Genomic DNA, 26,519 nt, shown 5'->3' on the forward strand with positions numbered 1-26,519 from the left:
GCCCCCATCTCCGCAGTAGCATACACACTCGTCACAATATTTCCCCTCGGCTCAACCGGAAAAAACACTCGCATCCACCACCCTCAAATTCCTCGTCCCATGCACCACAAGCCTCTCATTCACCACCCCTCCTAGCTCCTCCGGCATCATCGCACACGTCCCTGAGGGGTGGTAATTACTCTCCGCGCACGCCCTCGCCATCTCGATCGCTGCCTCGAGACTCAGCGCATCGTGGCCCTCCGGGAGACGCCGGCCCCCGGGCTTGAGAAAGGAGGCGAGAGGTTGTGTTTGCGCGATTTTCTCGCATTGCATTATGTGCCGGGCGAAGATTTCGATGTCGAGGGGGTGGGAGAGGTAGTTTGTTTTGAGGGTTAATCTGGTGCGGAAGGAGGGGGAGGTGATGTGGATGCTGTGGACGTGGGTCGGGTCAGTGGTGCTTAGAAGGAAGAGGGCGTGCCTGGGCGACGTACCTCCCGGGTGAGAAAGGATGGGAGAGCTGTGTGTAGATTGTGAAGTAATTTTCGGGCTCTGTGATGGCGAGTTTCTCGAGGATGCGGTCCCGTTGGGGGTGGTGTTGGCAGGTGACGCAGAGCATGGCTGCGCTGGGTTCGTCGGGGGATTCGATGATCTTTCGTATGAAGGCGTGGTGTAATGCTTCGGCTTTGAAGTTTGGGGAGTTGGTTGGTGGGAGGTGTTTGTCGAGAAGTGCTTTGAGGTCTTCGCGTGGCTGGGGAGTTATGAAGTCGACCAGGGGCGTGTAGCCATACTGGGCTTGATGTCAGTGGATGCTGCGGAGTTTGTGGAGTTTTGATGCCTTACGTTGTATCCTCCACCCCAAGAGAGCGGTCCACTGTGCGATTCGTCGTACTGCTTCATCGCTTGTTTGATCGCTTCAGGATCTCGAATCATCATGTCCGTTGTAGCAACGCCGTCGGCGACCTCGAAGCACGGGCCAGCCATCAGGTGATCCTGCAGGTTCTCTACGATGTAGATTAGCATCGAGGGCTGTAAGACGCCGGGCGCAACCTACCTCCCACATTAGGGTTATCAATCACATTCTCAATACCGTGAGCTTCGCAGAGCTCTTTCGATCCAATACCAGAGAGTTACAAGATCTGAAGAGAGCCATAGGTGCCTGCGCAGAGAATGACCTCTTTGGATGTGTGAGCCAAGTTTCGCTGTCCATGTCTATGGAATATCACGCCTGTAGCGGTGGCTGACGAAGCAGTACCCTTCTCCAGCACGATCCGCTCAACATGTGCATCGACAATGACGCGAATATTGGGTCTGTCCTTGATGGGCTCGTAGTACTCCAACCCAGCAAAACTGCGCCGTCCAGTCTCTATATTGACACTAGATGGCGCAGTAAAGCCACCATTACCAATGCCATTAACCGGATTCCCATGACGCTGCAACGTCTTCCACGAGTCGATCCACGCCTTATGAAGTGGATTCAGGACCTGAGGAAACGATTGTTTGTTGGGTCCTGACGTACCAGTGAATTCCGAATCAAGATAATCAATCCCAAGAGCTTCCTGAATCTCCTCCGAAGGCGGCACATGCATCTGAAACTTGCGGTAGTAGGGAGCCATAGACTCATGGTCCCAGCCTTCATTCCCCATTTCCGCCCAAGCATCGAGCCCGCTTTTCGAAGGGTAGATCAAGGCCATTAAATTGATCGCAGACGAACCGACGATACACTTGCCACGCGGGTGATCCATTCGACGGCCGTTGAGACCTTCGTTGGGCTCTGACATGTACTACCAATCGCGCTCTGGGTCGCCGTGTAGTCCTACGAAGAGTCCCGGCGTGTACACTAGAGGATCGTCGTTGGCGTTCGCGCCGCCTCTAGCTTGAGGACGGACAGGGTTCGATCCTCGGTCAGTCGAGCAGCGAGGACACAGCCTGCTGTTCCTCTTCCTACGATTATCACATCGTATGTCTTGAGCTCTGCGGTCGTTGCCATCATGAAGCCGATGCAGTTTGTAAAAGGTGGTTGAGCGCAGCGGGAGGCAACGAGCTTCTTGCACCAAAATCAAAGCTTTCCCCGTCGTCCACCCACCTGCTAATACATACATTTGGGTACTTGCCCTACTGGACATTCGGAGGTGAAGGATCGGGTCAGCCGAAGAATTCGCTTTGAGCTTTGGAAGATGTCGCGCGCCTTGGATTTTCAGGGCTGAGCAGCTCTGCAGCTCACACAGGAAGGTTGACACTATCTCAGCTGTCAGTCGATCTAAAGCAACTAACCAGTCTCAAGCTCCAGTAAACATCGTGAGAGTTTGGGTACATACTCAGCTGTACCCATTCTGCTTCGCACTCATGGCGCTGTGTTGCTGAGTTTCCCTCTTCGGCGACAGTACGAATGAACCGGACAGACGTATGGGTATGCTGTTCCTGATGACATTATAGTAGTTCGAATTCATGGCGCCTGTTGAAGCTGAAGCTATGCTTTGACATTCCATCGTTGGGTATCATCAGCCATTTGATTCTATCCTTCATTTCTGCCGTTACGAAGCATATGTTGCCGCCCGATGCGCCGTTCGTGCTCGATCGTTCCTACGCTCCTCCAGTCTCTCCTACTCCTTGCCCGTGTTACAACTACCACCTTGACTTTACATCAGTATGCATCACACTGCTCCCATTCGCATCACTGCTTACTGTGGTAATCTTGCGTTCTTTACAGGACCGCCTATCGCGAGACAGCTTGTGTCAGCCAATGCTCAGAGCGACAGCCAAAGGCTTTACCGACTTTCATCCCTGATTAGAGCCACGATCATCGAGTAGAGGTAGAAGAAGAACATCAGCAGGTGGAAACCAAGCTTGATGAAGGACTCCTTCTTGTGTACGTTCAGCTTGCGGAAGATCTCGGTAGCGTCCAGCAGGTGCTGGTTCTCGAAGATCCTGCGATAGTCACATCAGAACTGATGTATCCATGAAAGTTGTCTCCCGACTCTGTGCACTTACTTCTTCGCGTTCCAAGCAACAAGGGGCAGGTTCAAGAGCAACGGCAACCAATAGCCATTGATCAAGAACAGGACAGTCAAGAATGCGTGGACGCCAGCTTCTGGGACAATGTACATGTTGAGGCGGTTGCAGAGGTCGATCGGGTTGATGTAGTCGCATTCGAGGTCGGAGTACATGATGGTGAAGAAGACTTGCAGGAAGAGGTTGACGGCATTGAGAAGGACGGCGAGCAGGAACAGCCTGGAGTGCCGTCAGCATGTGTATGGTGTTGCCTGTATCCTCCACGCGAAACATACCACGCCTCGCCTGACATCTTGTCTATCTCCTAGCGCTCCCGGCTAGCACTGAAGGTCGCTGCTAGATGTGTGTGCTTCGTCGCAGAGTCGCGTGCTTGAGGGCGGTGGTAATGTAAATGCGGTCGAGTGTTTGCGGTCGGTGCGATTCCGTTGGGCGCTGGTTTGGAGCTAGATCTTCGGCTGGCTGGGAGGCCGCGCGTGGAAGCTGTCACGGATGATGGGAGGGTCTTATGTGCTGCGATGCTGAGCAGAGGCGACGTGTTCGGGGAGATGCTCAAGCACGGTGCCTGGACAGCAAAGGCAAGACAAGAGCTATGGGCAAGGAAGAACAGTGTCAAGGTGTTTTGCGCATGAGCTCATCGGAGCCTTGGCACGGAAAGTGGGGCATTCACTAATACGCGAAACCGATTTGACAGTAAACATGTGCACGAATAACTATACATTCATTTGGGTATTGCAGTCGTACAGCTAGTATCTTGCTATCCCCGTCATGCCGTAGTACCGTTTGTACCATTCGTTTTCGCCTCTCCATTCGCCTCTATCGCCTTGCCGTCGGCCATGAAACCCTCTGGCATCGGTTCTTTGCCTCCTGGAGAATCTTCGAGCCTCGCAGTCAAGATCTCGACTCCGTTCTCGGTCACCAGAAGAGTGTGCTCGAATTGGGCAGTCTTCGAGCCGTCCGACGTGACTGATGTCCAGTCATCGGGCCATGTCTTGTCTTTGTAAGATCCAATTGTGATCATGGGCTCGATCGTGAAGCACATGCCGGGCTTAGCCTCGCCAATCGCCTTGTTCTTTGCGTAATGCGGTACATTGGGTGCACAATGGAAAAGTTGGTTGATGCCGTGGCCGCAATATGTCTTCACCACCTGGCACTTCCGCGACTTGGCGACCTTCTCAATCGTATTGCCGTAGTCTCTGAACAGAGCACCAGGCTTGACCAGTTTGATGGCTTCGTCTAGGCAGTCTCGGGAAGCCTCGACGACACGAATATTATCGGGATCCTTGGCAGCTGAATCGCCAATGTAGTAGGTCTCGTTCAAATCGCCGTGGAAACCGCCATGATACAGAGTCACGTCAATGTTGAGGATGTCGCCGTCTTTCAGTGGCCGGTGATCAGGAATGCCGTGGCAGATGACCTCGTTAGGACTTGTGCAGACCGACTTCGGGAAGTGGCAGTAGTTCAGCGGTGATGGGTAGGACTTTGATGGTCGTTAGTAAATGTCCGAATATAAGCCACTCGGAGGTAACCTACATCGCGCTCCATGCACGCATCGTGCACAATCTTGTCGATCTGGTCGGTGGTGACTCCAGGCTTTGCGGCACGCGCCGCGATATCGAGCACTTCGCGAGCCAGCCGACACACTTTTCTCATGCCTTCTTGTTCTTGCTTGGTGAGAACCTTGATCTTGTTGCGACCGACGAATACCTAGCACGATCAGACCGACTGTCACCACACACCCTTCGTCAAGCTTACCTGCTCGCTCTTCGGAATGCCATTGTGTGCGTAGTCAGGATGCCGTATCCGGTCCGGCACAGTACGACGTGGTGACAGCGGGTACACGGGTCTCAGAGTGCCCGTGAAAGGATACGAAGGGAAAGGGTTGAAGTGTCCATCTGCGTCTGGTAAGGACACGACCTTTGGTGGAATGACTTTGGATAGCATACTGTTCTGCGCCTTGTGTTGGGCCTTATGTGTACTCTGTGGGCTGTCAGCCAGTGTTCGCAACCGCAGAACTCTGCTGCCCAGGTGGTCATCCTGCTCATTCGCTCGGGGCACTGACCTACCCAATTTCTCTTGAAGCAATCCTGACTGCAGAAGAAGGCCTCCTTCCCTAGCTTTTGGCATGTAGGACATTGTAGAGCTCCCGCATCGTTGTCGCAGTCGGCACCCTCACACGCCCGCTTCTTCTCGACTATGATCTCTTTCGCTGGCGCCTGGTCCATCTTGGTTGGGTGAGGTGAGAATATGTGCCAGTCGCGAGAGGCGCTCTCGGTTTGTGGGTGTTGAAGATGCTAAAGTCTGCGTATGTGCGGCAAGCGACGAAGAAGCAAAGGACAAACCGCTGCACAGGTAGTCGTGTTCAGCAGGTGGATCTTGACAAAGATTAGTTCTATGCGGTTTGCGCCACACTTTCTGAGCGCCACAGTTCACAGACGCCGGCTGCGCGGAAGGCAAGCACGCGACATCGGATGTTCTGTTTGGCGTTTTTTTGATTTCAAACGGTCGTCATTGAATGGATAAGCCTAGACTCTTATAGAGTTGAGGCTCCTCTTCACGCGCACACTTCTTCTCCTTCACCACAAACAGACGCTGAACACCACGAGGTGCAAGACATGAGTTACACGCACTGCTACACCTTGAACATCAAGCTCGCACGCGGTTAAGCATGAGGGTCGTCGTAATTGGCGCAGGACCGGTGGGTTCTCTTGCGGGTCTCTATGCTGCCCGGCGAGGCTGGGATGTCGACGTTTACGATCTTCGACCGGGTATGTTGTTGAGGTGTCGTTGCCATTGGACTCGCCACTGACTCAGACGCGAGACAGACCTTCGAGATGAGGCAACCACGCCGCTCAACTTTACTAAATCAATGAACTTGGCTCTGTCAGAGAGAGGCATCAATGCCTTGCGCCACTCCGACTCCCCCGAGCTGCTCGCGGCAATCATGGCAGAGACCATACCAATGTATGGACGTATGATACACGGCAAAGATAGGACAGGGGCATTGACAGAGGCATCTCAACAATACGACATCCATGGTCGCGCCATCATGGCAGTGGATCGCGGTGATCTCAATGCTCGTCTTCTGGATGAGCTCGAGAGCCTGCCAAACGTGAAGCTTCGCTTCAACCACAAATTGACTGGTATCGACTTCCGTCGTCGCTTGGCCTGGCTCGAGCAGAAAGGCACGTCTAGGAGACCAAGCGCCGAATCGGACGGGATCAGGCGCAGCCGGAGGCCAGGAAGACCTGACGAGATTGAAATTGATTTCGATCTCATTATGGGCTGTGATGGCGCGCACAGCAGTGTTCGTTTTCACCTGATGAAATTTGCTAGGCTGGACTTCGAGCAGAGCTACATCGATACTCTTTGGTGCGAATTCAACATTCCGGCTGCGACAGCCGAGACAAGCAAGACACCATCTGGCAAAGATGGTTTCGCAACCAGTCCAAATCATTTGCACATCTGGCCCGGCAAGGATAAGATGTTCATCGCCATTCCCAGCGTTGACAAGTCGTTCACGTCGACTCTTTTTGCGCCAGATGCCGATTTCCAGGCGCTGAAGAAGGACCCGTCCAAAGTCGAATTGTTCTTCAACAAGCACTTTCCGGGCGCCGTGGATCTCATCGGACCAGAAGCTGTGCAGCGACAATTCGAGGAGAATCAGCATTTGCCGCTCATTAGTGTCAAGTGCTCTCCCCACTATTTTGGCCATAGTGGTGTCATCCTTGGAGACGCGGCCCACGCTATGGTGCCATTCTATGGCCAAGGCATGAATGCCGGTCTTGAAGGCGTTCGCGTACTCTTCTCCCACCTGGACCGCTACCCAACTACAGAAGAAGGGCGGGCAAAGGCACTTACCGCGTACAACGAAGAGCGCATTGCTGATGCTCACACAATCAACGATCTCGCCTTGTACAACTTCTGGGACATGCGTGAAGGTGTTCGGTCGTCGCTAGTGCTTCTGCGCAAGAGTATCGAGGAGTTCCTGTCCGATAAGCTTCCAAGCACGGGATTCGCAACGCAGTACAGCAGAGTCAGCTTCAGCAACCAGCGCTATTCAGAGGTCGCAAAGGCAGTCGCTCGTCAGAAAGATATCCTGCTTCGAGGTATGCTTGGGGCAGGACTGCTCCCGGTCGTCAGCATTGTCGCCGTTCTTGCGTGGCGTTGGCACCGTGGACGTGGTGCCCCCGACCTCTTGGCGAGTGTTCGACTTGCAGCTCGTCGTATGGTGCAGATGTTTCGGTCTACCATTGGGTCATGAGTAATGACTCTAGACACGTAGACCAGAATGACAACCCCTCTCCGCTCATGTCTTCCGCCATCTGCCGCACAGAGGCTCGCTGTCTCGATCGTGCCGTTTCCTTCTGTTGCAAGCTTGACCTTGGACGTGTTCAGGTACAGCCGTCTAACGATTCACATGCCATGTTCGCGCAGACAACGCTATAATGGGCTGCAGCTTGAGTGTCCCGTGGCTGGACCATAAACGCCCGCCCCCTGCTGGAAGTTACGGCCTGAACTCATGGCTGGCGAGGAGTCTTGACCTGTGCTTGCCAGCTGCAAACAATGCCAGAGGTGCTCTTCCATCGCAGCCAGTCGAGTGGAATGTTTTCGCGAATGCGCGCGAGCGAATGGACTTCGGGAGTAAGGTCCTCTATCCTGCAAGCATGACCTAAGCCCATCGACTGACCACTTTCATGTCACAGGAGCCGCAGTCATCGTGCTTTCCGACAATGGCGTCCACAAAATCAGCCACCTTCGTGCAAACATCATCTACCAATATTCCGCGACCCACAAAGGGGGAGGCTTCGTTGCTCAGATGGCAGTCATGGACGACACGAAAGACATTGTCAAACATCGCATTATTGGCTTGAAGCCCTCTAACGACCGTCGAGGCGCATTCGTCCACCTCAAAGCCGAAGTCGAGCGCCAGTTCGACATCATCATCCAATGCAACCACAAGATTGTGTCCCCTGATGACTATGACGAGCCGCTAGCGAGGCAGATTCGAGCAACCTATTCTCAACAGAGCTTGCAGCCCCGTAAGCAGCCATCGAAACAGACGTCTCGTCAATCCATACGGCCAGCATCAGGCGCACAAGGAGCAAGCCCAGAGAAAAAGGAAGTCTCCGCAACTATCACAGAACTCCCATTCGATTCTCAAGATAGCATACAGCTGGTGAAGCGGTCGTCAAGACAGGCATCCCATCAGTCCATCCCAATCCCAGAAGAGAAAGAAGTCTCTTCAAGGGTCACCGAACTCCCGTTCGATTCTCAAGACAGCATACAGCCGGCGAAGCGGTCGTCAAGACTGGCATCCCACCAGTCTCTCCCAATCCCAGAGGAGAAAGAAGTCGCCCAAAGGTTCAGCGAACTCCCGTTCAATTCTCGAGAGAGTGTACTGCCACAACAGCGGCCTGCAAAAGACACATCTCGTCCTTCCAACCTACCGTCATCCGGGGCAAGCCTAGCATATCACCATAGGCCGCCACCGAGAAAGAGATCTCGTCAATCCATACTGCCAGCACTACCACTATCATACCCACCAGCGACAATCCCAGGAGGCAACCCCGTCCCGCACTTCATCAACACCCTCCCACCCGGCAGACGCCCACCCGAACCACGCCGCCCCCTCAACGTCCGATGCGGCCACCCCGCCGAGCTGTCCCGACTCTACAACATCCCCGAATCCGAAGTCATGGCCGCAAGACGTGGTGGGCGCACCTACAAGCTTCCTGCTCGTCACTCAGCCTGGAACGACCCTCGCATGCGTCCTCAAAAACCGCGGCCTGACTCCTGGTCATCTCCCAGCGCCCACACCGGCTTGGCGGCCCCATTACCCAGCCTGCATCCAGCAATGGCCCTCCACTCCTCCAAGGCTCCAGGAATGAACCCATACCTCTCCGCGCCTTCAGAACCAATCTCGATCTCACGCCCCGCACCCAGACCCCCTGCCACCTTCACCCGCACCGCCCCCCAGCCCGTGCCGCAAACCCCCCTAATCCAACATTGCGGCCGTTACGGTACCGGTGCAAACCGTCAAATCGACGACGCAATCACCTTCGACCCGTGCGCGAGACACTACAAGTCCACTCTGGATTTGCAGAGCTATATGAACGACGTCTACACACGTAGTGACACCAAGCTGGTACGTGTCAAACCGTGCGACCCTGAAGCCCCACCCGAGGCAGCACCCAAGAGGCCCCCAGGGCCAGGGGTGAGAGCGCAGAGGGAGCATGAGGCTGCCGATGCGAAGAGGCGAGCGATGGGGGTGAAGAGGGTGCATCCTGATGAGGATAACTGGGAGGGGTTCATGGCGAGGATGCAGCAGCGGCGGTTGCAGAGGCCGGGTTGAACAGCCTCCTGGGCTTCAAGCAGATCAGTTGTGGGAAGGTCGTCTAATGGAAAGACGCATGAGGGGCCCTAGCTGTCTCACCATTTTGACATGCGACGGGTGGCAATTCTCCGCCAGTACCATACCAAACTCTTGGAATATAATATTCGACTCCTACTCTACTTGAGGGGTGTGGGAATGGGAGGAGGTAATGTTGGTGCAGGTCCGTGGTTTTTTTAAGAGCGCGGTTCACTCATTCATCGCTGCTATGTCTGCGTCTAGTCCAGCCAGTTCTATAATGTTACAAGCGCGAAAACAGAAAAAAGTATGTAGCCTCCCATGTATCCATAACGTACATCCAAACCCGCAATCTAATCATTCTGATTCAATCCATACACGTCGCCTCGACAGCCCTCTCCAAGCTGTCACCCTCTCAACATCCAACCCCTTCAATCTCGCGTCTGGCGTCTCAGCTCCTCAAACTCCCCCCTCACCGCAAGCTGATAGCTATCAACAATCCTCCTGAGCGTCGGAAACCTCCCAAACCCCACCTCCCCAACATCCTCCACCATATCCTCCAAATCCTCCTGCAACGTATCGCCCGCATTGAACACAATCTGCCTGACAGTCTGATTCGTCTCGGAGCGAATGGTGTACAGCTCCACAAGGCTGCTGAGCATCTCCGCGAGATCGGCGACCGCGTCGAACCTGAATGGGAAAGGTTCGTTGAAATGCCCTTCGTCGTGTTCGTCCTCGAGGCGGTTCGCTTCGTGGGCGATGCGGTCGAGCTCGCGGCGGTCGAGTTTGCGGAGGATGAGCTCGGGGGAGTCGTCGGGTTGGATTGCGGTGGGGAGGAGGTCTTGTTGGCTGCGGTCGCGGAGGATGTTGATGGCTTCTCGGCGAGCGGGATCGACTGGGAAGAGGTTTGCGGGCAGGAGGTCGAACATGGCTGGGTCGTCGTTGAATAAAGCATTAGCAGCGCCAGGCTGATTATACTTCGGACACGGCTTGCCTGAATCCCAATGATGCGACGCCGCATCCGCTTCCTCGCCACAGATATAGCAGAAATGCGTCCGGCACGCGGGGATCGAACAGACGAGATGATTGCATCCATCTTGCAGCTGCACGACTCCACCGCAGCCTGGGCACTTCTGATAATCAGTGCCTCGATTGAGCTCCTTGAGCGTCTCCGCCTCATCAATCGGGTCCTTACACTCGTGCTCCTTCAACGCTCCCTCGATGAGACCGCCGCAGCAGGTACAAGTCCTCGCGTCACAAACATCACACTTCCTGCCAGCCGGACGCGCGGACTTGAGGCCGAGGAAGCGGCCACAGGTGTCGGACTGCTTGATTTCTCCATCCTTTCCAGCGCAGTGAATTCTCTCGCCAGGCAGGACGGCATACAGCCGCGTCCTCTCTAGCCAAGCCTCGAGAAAGATCTTGGGAAAGAACGGAGCGAAATCGAAGATGTTGAGTTCCGAATCACCCCAACGGACGGGGTATTGGGATTCGTCCTTGAGAGCGGCGAAGAATTGGGGTTTGATGCCGGAGTCGAAGCAGCCTTTGCAGACGGCGTCGCCTTTGATGGTGATGGAGGTGTCGTGGTGGGTGTCGTCGCAGATTGAGCATTCGAATGTGCTGGGTTGCGTGGTCATGCCGCTTGGGGAAGGGGCGGTCATGGTGGGTTTGCGTGTGGGTGGTGTTGGCTCTATCAAGTGGGTTGTGATTGTTAGGTGGAGATCGGTGTGGTGATTTGATAGATTGAAGAGGAGAGTGCTGTGATCTGGGAGGAGAGTCGAGTCTTCGCCCTGGACCATATTTATGAGGTCGAGGATAGGTTTGTGTGCTTTGTGTTATCGAGTAGTCACTAGCCAACAATGCCGTTCATTCACTTGAAGTGGTTTCGAGCTCGGATCATCAGTACAACAATGCCTTTGTATTCACCTAAAGTGGGTTGACATCGAATGGATGAACGTAACTGGCGGGCGGGTCTTGAGAGTACTGCGAGGCATCTCGGGATTAATGCCATGCCTCAACTTCGAGGCTAGACGAGAATGATTGATTCGATCTGATACAGGTTCGACTTGCGACATTGTCCAAGCTCGATCAATCCAGGCCAGCGAAGTTGAAGTTGCTCTCCGTAACAGGTTGACCCTTGCCGCGCTTCTTCTTCTTGTTGTGTCTGCGAGATCTCTCATCATCGCTACTATCATCGTCATCATCCTCCTGCTCGCTGTCATCGCTATCTTTCGCAGACCGCTTCAGCGCAGCACCGTCGTCATCGCCATCATCCTCTTCAGCCTCTTCGGCTTCGATGCTCTCCTGCCACACTTTGATGGTCTGACCACCACCGGAGATCATCCTTCCTCCAACGTCAAAGCTTAGTGCCACCACGCCCTCCACTTCATCGTGCTGTACTTCGCCAACGACTTTGTTTGGGCCAATGTGCACGAAGCGGATTTGACCATCCCCCATGCCCACTGCGACCTTCTTGCCGAAAGCACCGATGCCATCTGGGATGTGGGTCATGCAGTCCAAAGTCTCCTTCTCCCGGCTGACAGTGATGCGCTCGTCTTGATCGTCCCATTGGCCCTTCTCCCACAGGGTGATGACTCCGTCGCCGGCTCCGACCACTGCCTTCTCGCCTGTGCTGCCGCTGCTCTTCTTTGCGGGCAAGCCTGTCAGATATAGACAGGACAGCAGCAGTTCTTCTTGGTCTTCACTTTTCGCTAGCACACCTCGTCGCAGGTCGGTCAAGGCCAAGGTCGTGCTTCCAGTAGTGAGCCATTGCTTGCTGTATCCAGAGGTGGAAGCTGCAGACGGTGGAATTGGACATAGCGAGGAGATGTAGTCGGCGTGTGGGTGGTACACCTGCGAAGGTCTGGAGCTGGCGAAGGCAGTCTTGGAGTCGGATAGTGGGATGCTCGGTGCAGGGTCGCGCAAATCGCAAAGATGCAACGCGCCGGAGTCGGTAGAGAGCAGCAGAGTCTGTGGACTCAGCGCATGCACTACAGTCGGCGCATCGACCCCGTCCCGAGATGTGGATGGGTCAATGGGTATGGCGATCTTGCCAGTGACTCTGCCCGTCTCGCTGTCGGCCGCCTTGACGATGCCATCGGTGCCCGCCGAATAGAGCTGCCTCCCATCGGTGCTGTAGGCCAGACACCGGCAGCTGCCTTTGTGTCTCTTTGTCCGCCAAGTCGTGTCCACCACATCGGTGCCGTTGCTGCCTCTCCGGCCCTTTGTCTTCACATGCCCAGCAGCCGCGTCGTCCTCCACGGGCGGCAGCTTGAGCTGGGCCGCATGGCCGCTGCTCAGTCCGACCGTCACCAGCGCCTCAGTCGGATGGACGGCCTGCGCGAACAGGTCCGACTCGAGCGGCAGCGTGCAAATCGTGTCAAACATCGGCTGCAGAGGGTGTGCTGTGTGTCTTGCTGGACCATTTCTTCAGCGTCTGGTCTGCGAGCTTCCGGCGCCATGCATCTTCGGTGAGCTTCGCGCCCTTTTGGCACGTCCTTCTCACCAGCATCACCTCTAGGCTCTAGCCCCAGCACATGCATGTTCCTGCACATGACATGACGTGCTGCGGTGGAGATGAGAGGTACGTGTGGGTCTACTATGTCAAGACATCTCTGCTTCGACGCTGTAGTCCATGTGCTGCATTGCCACTGCAAGCTGACTGCTGACCACTCCCGACTCGCATTGCCCTTCCCTACTTCGAACAGACGAACTTACCATGGTCCTCAGACCCACCAAACAGAAACAGATCTCCTTCGGCTGTAAGCATGGCTGCATGGAAAGAACATACCGGGGCATCCACCTTACGCCCATGCAGATTGTGACACACGTACCGGCCAGAGAGTCTACCCGCCACCGCCTGATCCACAGATGACCGACAACACCGACGACCTTCTCCCAGAGCAATTGCCACCGAAACAATCGAAGCCAGTTGTTGATCCTTCAGAGCGCACATCACAAGCCGACGACATGTACCTCAAAGTCACCTGCTCTCCACCTTTGGGGCAGGCCACTACCATCTCTCGGCACAGTGGATGTGTCCGCTTCAACGTCCTGCTTGAGACTAACGCTCCAAGTCGAACCGAGCCGCAGCAACCTCAGGTCGCTATATGGCATAATCATGGAGGCGAGCACGACTGGGCTGAGCTACCTCTAGCTCCTACAGAGGACTGTGAGCATGTCATGCTGCTGAATCGACCAAGAACGACTAGCATTACCTCAAAATGGTTCTCAGCAGAACTGTCTGGCATGCCAAAGCATGGCCAAGTCACGAAATTCACAGTCAAGTTCTCTGTCGACGACTCCCACGAATGGCGATGGATCAAGGGCACGACTGGCGTTGAGGATGGCGAGCTGCATTACCAGAGTGCCGACTTCACTAAGCATTCGTCCTACGATCTGAAGCACTGGTTCAACGACACCAGCTCAGATATCAAGGTGCAAAGTGAGCGTCCCGACACGGAGAACACGCATCTGTACTCCCTGACATGCCCCGTTGCACCTGCGAAAGGCGAGGACTCGGGTTGGCAGCATCATCAGCTTGGCACACCTAATCACTCTTCCCGATGGTTCAGCTTGGTACGGATATGGTCCCCATGGCTTGCACCACGACAGGGCAAAGGGAAACTGGATCTTGACAAAGACGCAATTCTTTCGTCATTCCTCAGATCGGATGGATTACGTGTTGTGGTGCTAGGTATCAGTGGCGTTGACGATGTAGTCACGACTCTGATCAATGACAGACATGGTAACGTGATCATCAAGAGCCGCAATGACAGGACCGAGACGGGATCTGCTACAGTACTGGTTGCTGTAGCGGAGAGCTTTGAAGTGGCGAATGCGGCTGTATTCTACCATGCTAGGAAAGTGGTTGGTCCCTATGGGACTACAGCTGTTGGGAACGAAATCAAGACTATGACGGATGGTGTCAAGGATGAGTGGCTGGAAGAGGTATGAGCCTAGTTCGCTACTACGGATCATATGCTAATCGTCGACAGTGGTATGATGGACTTACATACTGCACGGTAAGGATCGCCCCGATTGGAACCCCTTCCATCCAAGACATAGCGATACAAGTTCTAACCCTACTTTTAGTGGAACGGCCTGGGTCAGAACCTGACCTCTCAGAAGATCTTTGATGCTCTGGATGCCCTCTCGAAGGAAAACATCAACATCACTAATCTAATCATCGACGATAACTGGCAGTCGTTGTCGAAGGGGGACACACAATTCGTGCGTGGCTGGTCAGATTTCGAGGCGAACAAGGAAGGATTTCCAGAAGGCATGAAAGCCACCACCAAAGAGATCCGAAAGAGGCACCCCAACATCAACCACATTGCAGTCTGGCACGCAATCCTCGGATACTGGGGTGGCGTTGACCCCAACGGCTGGATCGCGAAGAACTACAAGACCATCGAGGTGGAGAAGGAGCCAGGCGTTGCTGGTGGCAAGTTCACAGTGGTGGCAGCTGAGGATGCCGGCAGAATGTACAATGACTTCTACGCCTTCCTTTCGGACGCAGGTGTCGACTCGGTCAAGACGGATGCCCAGTTCTTCCTCGATCTGCTGCTACACGCGCCGGATCGTAGAGCCCTAATCACGGAGTACCAAGACGCCTGGACAATCGCTCATCTCCGCCACCTCAGCAGCAGAGCCATTTCCTGCATGTCGCAGTCACCACAATTACTCTTCCACAGTCAATTGCCGAAGAACAAACCTCGCCTGCTCGTCCGCAACTCCGACGATTTCTTCCCAGAAGTCGCCGCCAGTCACCCGTGGCACATCTTCTGCAACGCTCACAACAGCCTTCTGACACAACACCTCAACGTGCTCCCCGATTGGGACATGTTCCAAACCTCCCACGAATGGGCCGGCTTCCACGCCGCAGCACGCTGTGTCAGCGGCGGGCCGATCTACTTCACAGACACACCAGGCAAACACGACATCACCCTAATCCGCCAAATGACAGCCCAAACTCCTCGCGGCAAAACCGTCATCCTCCGCCCCTCAATCGTGGGCAAATCAACAGACCCCTACAACAGCTACAACTCCTTAACAATGCTGAAGATCGGCACATACGTAGGCTACGCACAAACCGGCACCTCCATCCTGGGAATCTTCAACGTCTCCCCCCAGTACCTAAACGAATTCATCAACCTCTCCTCCTTCCCGGGGACAGAAGAAGGCCAATACATCGTGGGCTCCTTCCAAACCGGCAAAATCTCAAAACCCATGAAGCGAGGCGATCACCACGCCCTCGTCGGCCTCGAACTAGACCCCCAGACCTGGGAAATCTTAACAGCCTACCCCCTCCGCCCCTTCCCCCTCCACAACAACCCCATCAGCGTCGCAATGATGGGCCTCATCGGCAAAATGACAGGCTCCGCGGCCGTCACGGGGCTGGATATGTACGTAGAATCCAACGGACGCCTGAGGATCTGGACGAGTTTGAAGGCGTTGGGGGTTTTGGGTTTGTACATTTCGGATTTGCCGGAGAGGAGCATGGAGGATTCGTTGATGGTTATGATCTTTGGGAAGCCGGTTCCGGTGGAGGCTGTGAGGATTAGTGAGAGGGATGAGCGTGTTTTGGAGGTGGATGTTGAGAGGGCGTGGAGGGAGAGCGGGGAGGATGCGGGGTGGAGTAATGAGGTTAGTGTTGAGATTTTTATCCATTGAGGAGAGGAGGGTGTTGTTGGGAGGTAGGGAGGGTGGGAGATTGAGAATGCAGGTGCGACTGATGGATGGACGGGAGCATGGAAGTAGGATGATCATTCAAGTCATTTCATTTTAGACAGACTTTATGTCTGTACTCAAACTCATCAACGTTGGGGTGGTCTTGCGGCCAATATAGGCCTGCATTACCTCTGCCCTCGGGGTATTGCTATCATTATGCTTTGGCAGCACCGGCCTTGATAAGTAGGATATCACCATCCTCGACCACATAGTCCTTGCCCTTCGTCATGATCTTACCCTGCGCCTTCACAGTAGCCTCATCGCCGAGCTCCTTCAAGATATTGTAGTTGTACACAATACACTGAATGAAAGTCTTCTCAAAGTCACCGTGAATGATACCAGCTGCTTGAGGAGCCTTGGTGCCGTTTCGTAGTGTCCATTGTCGTACTTCGTCTGTGCCTGTGGTGAAGAAGGAGCCGAGGTTGAGGGCTTTGCGCATGGTGGTGATGATCTTGGGAAGGGCAGACTTGGTTCCGAGCTTCTTGGCCTCCTCTTCTGCTTCTGCGTCTGTCTCGAAGCGGGTGAGACGATCCTCAAATGAAACGGAGATGGGGATGATTGGGTCGCCGGGAGCGTGCTCCTTTACCCACTCGGCAATTTTGGGCAGGTGCTTGTTCTTTTGGCGGATGTAGTCCTTTTCGCTGAGGTTGACGAGGAAGACGACTGGCTTGGCGGAGAGGAGGAAGAGTGGGTTGATGACCTCGACCTAGGGGTGTTCAGGTCAGTAAAGTACAGGGCAGAATTTGCTGGACAGTGTATAGATGACAGGGTTGCTTCGAAATCAGATCGGACGTTCTATCACGACACCTCTTGCGTTATATGGTGAGGGTTCTAAGAGCTGGGATTATAGAGATTGGATCTCTGGTTCATCATGGAAACAGGGGAGAAACATTAGGAAAGGGATGATCAAACGTACCTCTTTCGGTGACCAGTCGTTCTTGCGCACGTCCTTGCCGGCCTTCAGGTGCTCGAGGATCTTCTCGACTGTGGCTTGCTCTTCCTTGAGCTTCTTCATCTCAAGTGACTGACCTCCTCGTCGAGTCTGCTTCACGAGGTTCTCGTGTGCCTTCTCCACGAACTCGATGTCCTTGATTCGAAGCTCTTCGCTGATGATGTCGAGGTCACGGATCGGGTCCACATCTCCCTCAACGTGAATAATCTCAGCATCGTCGAAGCAGCGCACGACCTGGAAGACGGCATCGACGGCTCGGATGTGTGACAAGAAAGCGTTACCGAGACCCGCACCAGTCGAAGCGCCTCGCGTCAGACCAGCGATGTCGTAGACAGTCATGTGGGCGGGCACCTCGGACTTGGGCTTGTACTGCTTGACCAGCCAGTCGAAGCGGTCGTCGGGCACGATGACACGTGCCTCTTCTGGGTCGATGGTGGCATAGGGAAAGTTGGCAGGATTACCGAGCGAACACTTGGTAAGGGCCTGGAAGAAGGTCGACTTCCCTACGTTGGCGAGACCGACCTGTGCGCGGGTGAGTTAGTGTTTCTTCGTGATGGCATGCGCAGAGCACGCACAAGTATGCTGCCGTACATACGATCCCACTCTTCAAGTTGTTGCCAGGGCGGCCCAGGAGGACCTTCTCCTGCTTGACCTCCTTCTTGGGCGGCATCTTCTTCTTCTTGCTGGTGCTGCTGGCGTAGGCGCGATGCTGGTGTTGGTGGTAGACGCAAAGTCCAATGACTCTCGGCGCGGCGGGCAGAGGTCGCAGGGAGGTGGTCAACGCAGAGCCTGCTGCTGAAAGTGGAATTGAGGCGTGAGAAAAGAAAGTGAAGGGGTTGGCGAGTTTGAGCGACACTTTGAAAGCTGAGCGACGGCGGCTCTGCGTCGAGGGTGCTGCACGTAAGTGGGATGAATTAGGAGCTGCAACAAAAATCTGCAGTGATGCTCGGAGAGTCGGAGGGCTCGCTTGTCGACGCCTGAGGCACGAAGGGCCCACTCAGCTTCACTGCATGGAGCAGACAAAAGACAGATTGAACTGATCTGTCAAGGTTGATTGCATGCTCTATATGCACAAGACCATGACCTAATGCTTCGAAACTACACCAGACTGATCCGCCTGCTCCGTGATGCGCTTCTTGTATTGAGCTACAGTACCCGGGAAGTGCTCCACAGTGCCGTTGTCACACACCCACAGACTCGTGCACACATTCTGCAGCATAGTCACATCGTGACTGACCATCAGAACACCTCCTTCAAAGTTCCTCAGTGCCGTACTCAGAGCGTCCATCGCTTCGATATCGAGATGGTTGGACGGCTCGTCAAGAACGAGAATGTGCGGGTTGGTCAAGCCAATGCAGGCGAATGCAACACGGGACTTTTGGCCTCCAGACAGCAATGCCATCTTCTGCAGACCTGTCATACCAGTGATGCCAAAAGCACCCAGATGGCGTCGATATTCTTCGTCCGACCTTCCGGGATACTTTGCGGCCATGAAGCCAACAGCACTAGCATTCATGTCCAGTGCGTCGACATGATGCTGCGCGAAGAAGCCAATGCGAAGTCTTGGATTCTGCGAGATCAGACCGGAACTTGGCTGCAATGCGCCGATGAGCAACTTCAATGCAGTCGTCTTTCCAGCTCCGTTCGGACCAACAATGCCAATACGCGAATCGAGCTGCACGTCCAGGTCCACGTTCTTGAGCAGAATCTTGTCTTTGCTGTAGCTGAAAGTGACGTTGGACATTTGGATGATGGGCGGTGATAGCTTCTCAACCTCTGGGAACTTGAAGTGCACAGTGTACTCGCTTTCGGGCGCTTCCAGGACTGGCATCTTCTCCAGCTTCTTGATTCTCGACTGTGCTTCTGACGATTTGGCAGCGTTGTAGCGGAACTTGTCGATGAATGCCTGCAAGTGAGCTCGTTGTGCCATTTGTGTCTCGTATTCCCGCTTAGCCGTCTTACGTCGCTCCTCTTTCGTCGCATAGAAAGAGTCGAAGTTTGCGCCCTTGTAGTAGTCGAGTCGTTCAGAATGTTGGTGAATGATGTCTGTTGCCACTTCGTTCAGGAAAGCTCTGTCGTGGGAGACAACCAGCACCGTGCTGGGGTAACCTTGTAGGTAATTGGCCAAGAATGTGATGGATGGAACGTCCAACATGTTCGACGGTTCGTCGAGGAGCAGAAGGTCAGGCTCGCAGAATAGAGCTCTAGCCAATGCCAAGCGCATACGCCATCCACCAGAGAAGGTCTTTGTGGCATACGCCTGTCTTTCATGTGAGAAACCCAGACCTGCGAGAATGCTAGCCGCTCTGGACTCTGCCTTGTCAGACTCCATCTCCGCGAGTTTGCCTTGTACGTCGCTTAGAGTGATGTCCAGTCCTTCGCGCTGCTTATCGAGCTTCGCGGCGTCGGCTGATGTGTCTGCCATGGTGGCGCGTTCTGCTTCCAACTCTGCGAGCTCCTTGGCAATCTTGTCTTGTTCTTTCAGCAGGTGCTTTCGCCACACGTCAGCATCGAGCACGGCTTGCAGGGCAGGCGTCTCGTCTCCCATGATTTCCTGCTCAACGTGCAGAATTGAAATGTGAGTAGGAATGGCAACCTCTCGCTTACTGAGCGCTCTAAGCAGCGTCGATTTACCAATACCGTTCTGACCTACGAGACCATATCGGCGGCCATACGCGAGGGTCAGGTTGGTGTCTGACAGGATGCGTTTGCCACCAATTGAGATATCGATGCCGTCGACCTTGATGTCTTTGCTCTTCGATTGAGCATCAGCACCCAGCTGCAGAGGATTGACAGCCATGAAGAACTCTTCATACGACTGCTGCTCGTCCGGCACATCGAGAAGTCGCGATGCCTCATACTCGACAGTCTTAAACTCCTTCTTGTCTTGCTTTGCGCGCAGCTTCCTCTCAGCCTTCTCGAGCTTCTTCTTGTCCACTCTCGATTCGACCTTGCGTGTGTTTGCAGATTCGAGATCGACAGCGCCTCCGGTCAGACCCAAGGTCGAGGATATGTTCCGTGTTGAGCCCACTTGCAGAGACTGATCAAGCTTCTTGACCGATGGAGCTTGCTGCCGCCGCTCGGCATCTGTGCCGTTTTCATTGTGTAGGCGCTCTACAAATTTCTCGACCAGATTTTGCACCGAGACTTCGTTCTCATTTGAAAGGTCTCCTGATGCAGACAGCAACAATTGAGTGATGACGGCAGCCGCATCTGCCAGAGGGTCTCCCTCCGCGCTGAACTGCCGTGCTGCATGGTTCAAGTATCCAGCGGCATAGTCGACGACCACCGCATCGACGTCCGGTAGCTGCGCGCGTATTTCAGCCTGCATCCTGGCGGCTCACTTGCTTCAAGTCCAGTCTGAATCGAGCAATAATAAGTGACGTGTCTGCGCTGCGATTCCTGCTGGCGAGCACGGTCTGAATATCCCGATGTCGAACAATTTCCGAGCACGGCCGGTGAGGCGCTACCTAGGTAGCTTTTTTCAGCTCACCACAGAGTCGAAATGCAGCCTGCAGGTATCCTTCGAGCGCCAAGCGTATGCCGACTGCCACGAAATTGTCAGACACGTCGTTGATGCGGATTGACGCCTGCTGTTGACAAGGTGTTGGATGGTTGCAGTGTCGTGGCGATGCATGATGAAAAGCCAGGAACAACTTGTCTGGACAGTGACCAATGAGGAACGAGCTTTGCCGGTGGCCAGGAGACGTGCCCGCTTCACCTCGCCTTTCTCTTCTTCACATGCACAGCTGATGAGAGGCGTTGTTCGTGGACGCTTGTACACGAGTCGACACTCTTTCGCGTTACATTTGAGTCCACAAACACCATCATGGGCCCAGTGATATCGCTGTCAGGCGTTCTGCTGGGCACACATGCACGATAACATTTTCGCAGGCATGTACACTGCGAACCTGGAACTCTTTCGCACATACATGTATTGTGGCGCATCGCGTCAGCTCGGAGGAAGACCCAGCGTGTTGCCACAAACTCTGGGTCGCGATAAGGCCCCTCTCGTTGTCAGTGCACGTCGGATGTGTCACGTGTGTCCTTGTCAAAATGTTTGGGCTCGGTGATTGAGTTGCCGAGAGGCTAAATGCTGTCGGCGAGTTTCACTTCACGATGAATGGCACAAGTATGTTCTCGTGTTCAACGTGCTGTAGGAAAGTCCCTTGCTTGAGATGTGTGCTGTCATGAGCCTTCACGTCAACGCATTGTCAAGACCGCCCTGGTGATCTAGCTGCCGAGAGGCTGTCTGGAGTTAACTGTTTGCGCTCTTGTGCTATTGCTCAATTAGGCCAATCAAGCTCAGGCACAACGCGAGATCTGGCACGCTACGATGCTATCGGCTTCGCCTCCAGAAGCTCCCCCACGGTGGTGGATCTCCTGCAAGGGCCATACTGAAATCAGGTCTTATGAGCAGGGATCAATGTGGTCGCTCTCCACCATGAGTTTCGTGATGCGATGGTTACACAATGACCTCCTTGCTGTGTTCAACGCTGCTTGCGAGAACAAGAGCCTCGTCAACAGTGACACATGAACATTGTACCAGAGGCGCCCACCGGCCACATGCCAGGTCTATCATGGCTATCTCATGTCGTTGCAGCTGGGTCACGCTATGGAGACTGTGCCACATGGCGCTTGATCGTCATACCGGTCATACGCGATCGCAATTGCGGCGCAATGGTCGGTGCCGGGCCTGCTCGCGGCATCTTGCATCAAAGGTAAATGAGATAGCGCGTGCCTTCATGACCGACCTCAACCAGCATCAAGCACGTTGCGAGAGAGTGTAATGATACCACCGTACTCCGACTTCCCGGTCGATGGCATCGCCGCGCACCTGTGACAAAGGCAGACATTCTGCGTGACATGCAGCTGCCCTACCGTACGGGTACGGGTAGAGGTGAGCCACACCCAAGAGACTATCGATGGGCCGTTTTAGACGGAACCAGGATCGCCTGTCAGCGCATCTTGAAGTTGGAAGTGGTTCTCTCCGCCTTGAGTGGATCACCACTCTGTTGGCTTTACGGAGCTGTGCGTAGCGAAGTCGCAAAGCACGGAAAGCAGGATCGTGCTGACGTCTGGTGCAAAGACGGAGCGAGGAAGCATGGGCAACCCTGAGAGCTTTTGTTTGCGTACAGCGGGTCGCCCGTGCTTGTGGTTCAGGGCAGCGTTGTACGGCAGCATCGACCTCAGGAACAGGCCAGACACAGGTCGACGCTGCGGGCAAGCGCAATATCGGTGTCGATGGCGACGTAGGCGGTCGGAGCAGCAGAGGCGTAGCAGTTGTGAAGCAGAGTTGGTCTTGGGTGTTGACGGTTTCTGGTTTGGACATATTTCGTCTGCTTCTTAGTCACCTCAGCTGGCTCCCATCCCTGATTCGAGAGCCCGCAAGCCACTGCCCACTTCTCTTCCTGCTCAGTCGGACCAGCCGAGCACGTCGGCGAGTGCTGGATCTTGTCGTCAATTGACAGTAGTGAGACGGCGCAGACAGGCGCTGGCGGTACGGCAACGGGGCGGACGTGTGTAGTGGAGCCTCGCGAGTCTTGTTCTGGAGACTGGCGCTCGGTGGGACAACGCCATGTCCATGTCCACGCCTTGCTCGATACCTCTCGACTCTGCATTGGCCGGCGCTGGGCACAGAGCATGAAAACGGTCTCCTCCATCTGTGCTTCCGGCTCTGTGACTGCACTCTCTGCCTTGGGCCTCGCCGTCGCCCGACGCGAACACGCCGAACCGAGCTCACAACACCCACCCAGGGACATGACCACCGCCGTCGCCAGCTACACTCTCACCACCCCTCCCGCCCTCGACGCACCCTACGCCTTCCCGACGACGCACTCGAGACGCCTGGCCAGCGACGGAGACCGCTATGCGCGCGTCCGGCCACGCAGCAGAGACCACAACACACCCAACCATGTAGCTTGGAAGAGACGCAGCACGCCAGATGCCACTTCAATTGCGGGCATGGATCGACCCATGAGGAGGGACGGGGAGCGCAGCGGGCACTCTGGCATTGGCACGACTAGCACACCCACCGCACGGCCAAACACCTGGTTCCGCCGTCTGTCGAGCAGCATATCAACGTCACGCGATTCGAGTCGAACACCCTCGTCTCGCCCTGCTTCTGCAGCCTATACCAATGGATCGCTGGCGTTCTCTCAGGCCGGCTCCACCACGCCCATGTTTCCAGACACCACACCAGCTCCTCTGCCGCCCAACAAGCTCGTGAAACGCACAGCTTCACTGCATAGCTCGAATGGCTCATCCTCGCCATCATCAGGGTCCAGACTACCCCTTCCGACGTTTCGCAGGCCCGCCACGAGTCATCAGCGATCCGCCACGCTTCAAAGTCGCCTCTCGAGCTCAAGTCCAGCGGGTCATATCACCTCTGCTGGCGATAATCAGGGAGCACGTGACTCTGAATGGCGGTCGTATTTCGTCCCTCGGGTGGCTGCTGACCGCACTCCGTCGAAGAGGCGTAGTTCCACAAGCATTCCAAATCCTATCAAGCGTGTGTATCCTGATCGAAGATACACTCCGACTCTGGTTTCTGCAAAGGATCTCGTGCAGCCCGCTGGTGTAGAGCTTGATGACGGGGTGAGCGATACTGACGAGAACATGGCAGCTGCTACACAACAAACAGCGCCTAGCACTGCTTCCTCACCCTTTCCCACACAGGCTGCGTTCTTTGAGGAAAGCACTGCGCCTCGCCGATCCTTCTCCATCAGCGACCTGCTGTCCACCGGACCACAGCCACTATGGCGGCGACCAGCATCTAGTAAAGGTCGGCCCTGGTCGTCTAGATCTGTTCGCAAAGGACGGCCACGAGTGGCATCTGAGCCACAGAAGCCAATGGGTAGTGGTATCAGCAGTCTGATAGGCCACGACTCCGAGAGACCAGCGAAACGACGTGACCTGACCGATCCAAAGGCGTCACAGCGGAGCATCTATTCCTCGTCGAGCAGCCAGAATGTTACTCCCGCAGACAGCCGTCCTGAGATCGACTTGAGTCTCGGCGTTGAGTCACCTTCATTGCAGTTCACGCCCGACCATTCTCTCCACGTGGAGCCAGCCACACAAGTGCGAACACCATCTTCGAATGAGCCGCAAAGGTCCCTCTCCACTTCTCTTCAGAGCGCTCCGACTCGACCCATACGGCTATCGGCTGCGCAGTCGGAGATTACATCGACCATTGGCTCTGACAGTGAGTACCTTTCTACCGGCGACAACAGTACCGACTATCAAAGCGACAATGCTTTCGACTCAATTCACACGCGAACCACGCGCAGCAGTTCTGGGCGTAGAGGACCCCATATCGAGACAATCTTCGACGACTCTCCGCCGACATTCTCATCTGGTAGAAGCACCAAACTCCGCGATTTTCTCAGCGATGGTCAGTTCGGTAATGAATATGGAGGACCGCATCGACACAGCACGATCGAAGAAGAAGATAGCGTGGTCAGTACTCCAGTACGATCGATACGCAACAAGAGTGTGACTTCAACACCGTCTGGACGTTCAGCTGCTCCACAGATATTCTCCTCATCTCCTCCTGTGATGGAGATCATGCCCGACTTGGATGACGCAGATTGGGATGTGGCTGAGGTAAGGGACGGTGACTATGGGCTTGGTATACAGCCGCATGCCACGATATCGCCGGTCAATGGCACAACATATGACCGAAACATGCTTTTCCGCTTCGGACCAACTTTACGGCCAGGCCATAGCCACTCTGCAAACTCGACGCCCAGGAGGAATGGAGCGTCTCCCATGGACAAGACCAACGTGTTTGACTGGTCTGAGCAGCAGCCTAGTCCAAGCCATCCCAACAACTCTCCTCCAAGACCACGGACTGTGCATGGCAAGAAGGACCAAGACAGTCGGGGCAGTCGCCCTTCAGGTCGACGACCTGCCAGTGGGATGCACGCTCGTAGCCACAGTGTGCCCGTTGTCCCAGATCTGGATGGCAAGCGTAGCAGTGTCGTAGCTAATAAATTCGGCACATGGGGAGTGGGGAGCAAGGCTGTAACAGAGGACTGGAACGAGGACTTCGACTTTGACGAGCCCACTTTGCCCGTCCAGGCGAGCATCGAACAAGATGAGAGGAGAATCGATAGTGGCCACGAGATGTTTGTGCCAAAGTCGATCCGGGAGCAGCAGGAGAACGTGGTCATGAACATTGGGTTGCTGAGAGAGTGGGGCCTGCTTATCGAAGAACTCAAAGATCTTCGTATGCGAGCAGTCGCACTGGACATGTTGAAAGGACCATACGCTAAAGAATGGCGTGAGGTCGACGCCATGATTGAACTGGCAGACCAGGAATCGGAAGAGCACACGCTCGCACCGCGACGATCCCCGCCATCATCACCGGGCTTTGATGACAGCGCCTTCGAGGACACACCCTCCACAAAGGCTCGACTACGACAATCATCTGGCAAAATTACAAATCGTGAAGGAGCTGGTACCACTGGGTCTCCTAATCCTGCAAGGGAGGCGGGTGTCCAGAACCAGGTCATCATCACTCGACCTCGTAAAGACTCTGAATTGGTAGCTCAGAGTGTCATCGCAGCTTTACAGACTAAGCGCAGCACCTCCGACCCGTCCATGCTACCGGTCAGCTCGAAGAAGGTGCCATTTGACACGGCAACCCTACGTCACATTGTTCCATATGTGAACAGCCTCAAACGAAAAGTGAAGGATGCATTGCGCGAGACAGAAGGACTGTATTCCAGTCCACACAGGCGATCATCGCCCAACTCGCGGAAGCGCAGGGAGTGGGCAGAAGAAGAACCAGGCTTTAGCATGATGTTCAATGAGAAGAAGCACGATGACGATACCACGACTCAACGACAGTCACGACGCGAGGGAGCAGCCACCGACAACGATGGCTCAGAGCTCTCTCTGTCCAATCAGGACGGGTTTCTTGCAACCCGCATGAAGCAATTGAATTTTCCAAAGTGAGCTTCTACAAGGTGTGCGAAAGTCGACCGATAGATTCACGGTTGAAGCACATTACATGAGGCGTAATCCATGGGCGAAGCCGACGACTGTCGGCACCTTTCTTGGCCCCGTTCAGCATATCAGGGGCCTTTGCAGCACGTGACGTGGGACACGTTTCGAAGAAAAAGTTAAGAAGCGGCCGTTTTTGTAATGCTTCCTTCAATTTGTCGTCCGCGAGGGTGGATGATGTATAACAGGGCGTCGTTTGGGCATACTACATTGCTTTGCGCGCAGACATGGAGAGATGCGCGATTGTAACAGGACAGCTGGGACTGTGCCACTGATGGGCATGTTTCATGTTACGGCCTCTTTTTGTCTGGTCTGGTCTGGTCTGGTTCAGGGCTGCATAGCGAAGGGAGGAAAAGCAATATGCGGGTTCCAGCATCGGTATAGAATAGCTAGCTGGCGGGAGCGAGGGCAACCCAGGAGCTTGTTCACGTATACGTTTCAGCTGCAATAATGAAAGTACTCTTAACGCTTAGTTTTCTCATCTTTAAG

General features: G+C 54.8%; 10 protein-coding genes across 10 annotated transcripts; 3 read left to right on the top strand and 7 right to left on the bottom strand.

Annotated features, from left to right (window-relative positions):
- Positions 1 to 51: 51 nt before the first annotated feature.
- Positions 52 to 1,757, bottom strand: CLAFUR5_02095 (Dehydrogenase citC; the record flags this gene model as incomplete). Its single annotated transcript, XM_047901243.1, has 4 exons — positions 52 to 409; positions 471 to 766; positions 820 to 1,026; positions 1,152 to 1,757. The coding sequence occupies 4 exons, from the start codon at positions 1,755 to 1,757 to the stop codon at positions 52 to 54; spliced, it is 1,467 nt and encodes a 488-aa protein (XP_047755373.1).
- A 987-nt stretch (positions 1,758 to 2,744) lies between these two features.
- On the bottom strand, positions 2,745 to 3,280 carry CLAFUR5_02096 (ER-derived vesicles protein ERV14; the record flags this gene model as incomplete). The annotated part of the gene is made up of 3 exons (XM_047901244.1): positions 2,745 to 2,904; positions 2,968 to 3,207; positions 3,264 to 3,280. 3 exons carry the CDS (start codon positions 3,278 to 3,280, stop codon positions 2,745 to 2,747), a joined length of 417 nt encoding a protein of 138 aa, XP_047755372.1.
- A 471-nt stretch (positions 3,281 to 3,751) lies between these two features.
- CLAFUR5_02097 (Methionine aminopeptidase 1) lies at positions 3,752 to 5,210 on the bottom strand (the record flags this gene model as incomplete). The annotated part of the gene is made up of 4 exons (XM_047901245.1): positions 3,752 to 4,465; positions 4,519 to 4,692; positions 4,741 to 4,965; positions 5,052 to 5,210. 4 exons carry the CDS (start codon positions 5,208 to 5,210, stop codon positions 3,752 to 3,754), a joined length of 1,272 nt encoding a protein of 423 aa, XP_047755371.1.
- Positions 5,211 to 5,653: 443 nt separating this feature from the next.
- Positions 5,654 to 9,340, top strand: CLAFUR5_02098 (Kynurenine 3-monooxygenase; the record flags this gene model as incomplete). The annotated part of the gene is made up of 4 exons (XM_047901246.1): positions 5,654 to 5,753; positions 5,811 to 7,094; positions 7,543 to 7,629; positions 7,692 to 9,340. 4 exons carry the CDS (start codon positions 5,654 to 5,656, stop codon positions 9,338 to 9,340), a joined length of 3,120 nt encoding a protein of 1,039 aa, XP_047756693.1.
- A 428-nt stretch (positions 9,341 to 9,768) lies between these two features.
- CLAFUR5_02099 (uncharacterized protein) lies at positions 9,769 to 11,136 on the bottom strand (the record flags this gene model as incomplete). The annotated part of the gene is made up of 1 exon (XM_047901247.1): positions 9,769 to 11,136. One exon carries the CDS (start codon positions 11,134 to 11,136, stop codon positions 9,769 to 9,771), a length of 1,368 nt encoding a protein of 455 aa, XP_047755369.1.
- Positions 11,137 to 11,425: 289 nt separating this feature from the next.
- CLAFUR5_02100 (WD repeat-containing protein jip5) lies at positions 11,426 to 12,724 on the bottom strand (the record flags this gene model as incomplete). The annotated part of the gene is made up of 1 exon (XM_047901248.1): positions 11,426 to 12,724. One exon carries the CDS (start codon positions 12,722 to 12,724, stop codon positions 11,426 to 11,428), a length of 1,299 nt encoding a protein of 432 aa, XP_047756366.1.
- Positions 12,725 to 12,873: 149 nt separating this feature from the next.
- On the top strand, positions 12,874 to 16,012 carry CLAFUR5_02101 (putative galactinol--sucrose galactosyltransferase 6; the record flags this gene model as incomplete). Its single annotated transcript, XM_047901249.1, has 4 exons — positions 12,874 to 12,920; positions 13,067 to 13,098; positions 13,155 to 14,287; positions 14,432 to 16,012. The coding sequence occupies 4 exons, from the start codon at positions 12,874 to 12,876 to the stop codon at positions 16,010 to 16,012; spliced, it is 2,793 nt and encodes a 930-aa protein (XP_047756365.1).
- Positions 16,013 to 16,223: 211 nt separating this feature from the next.
- Positions 16,224 to 17,614, bottom strand: CLAFUR5_02102 (Obg-like ATPase 1; the record flags this gene model as incomplete). Its single annotated transcript, XM_047901250.1, has 3 exons — positions 16,224 to 16,775; positions 16,986 to 17,543; positions 17,597 to 17,614. 3 exons carry the CDS (start codon positions 17,612 to 17,614, stop codon positions 16,224 to 16,226), a joined length of 1,128 nt encoding a protein of 375 aa, XP_047756368.1.
- Positions 17,615 to 18,105: 491 nt separating this feature from the next.
- CLAFUR5_02103 (uncharacterized protein) lies at positions 18,106 to 20,352 on the bottom strand (the record flags this gene model as incomplete). The annotated part of the gene is made up of 1 exon (XM_047901251.1): positions 18,106 to 20,352. One exon carries the CDS (start codon positions 20,350 to 20,352, stop codon positions 18,106 to 18,108), a length of 2,247 nt encoding a protein of 748 aa, XP_047756367.1.
- Positions 20,353 to 22,781: 2,429 nt separating this feature from the next.
- Positions 22,782 to 25,982, top strand: CLAFUR5_02104 (uncharacterized protein; the record flags this gene model as incomplete). Its single annotated transcript, XM_047901252.1, has 1 exon — positions 22,782 to 25,982. The coding sequence occupies one exon, from the start codon at positions 22,782 to 22,784 to the stop codon at positions 25,980 to 25,982; it is 3,201 nt and encodes a 1,066-aa protein (XP_047756370.1).
- Between the last annotated feature and the right edge of the window lie 537 nt (positions 25,983 to 26,519).

Source organism: Fulvia fulva, chromosome 1 (genome assembly GCF_020509005.1).
Source record: "Fulvia fulva chromosome 1, complete sequence".
Lineage (NCBI taxonomy): Eukaryota > Fungi > Ascomycota > Dothideomycetes > Mycosphaerellales > Mycosphaerellaceae > Fulvia > Fulvia fulva.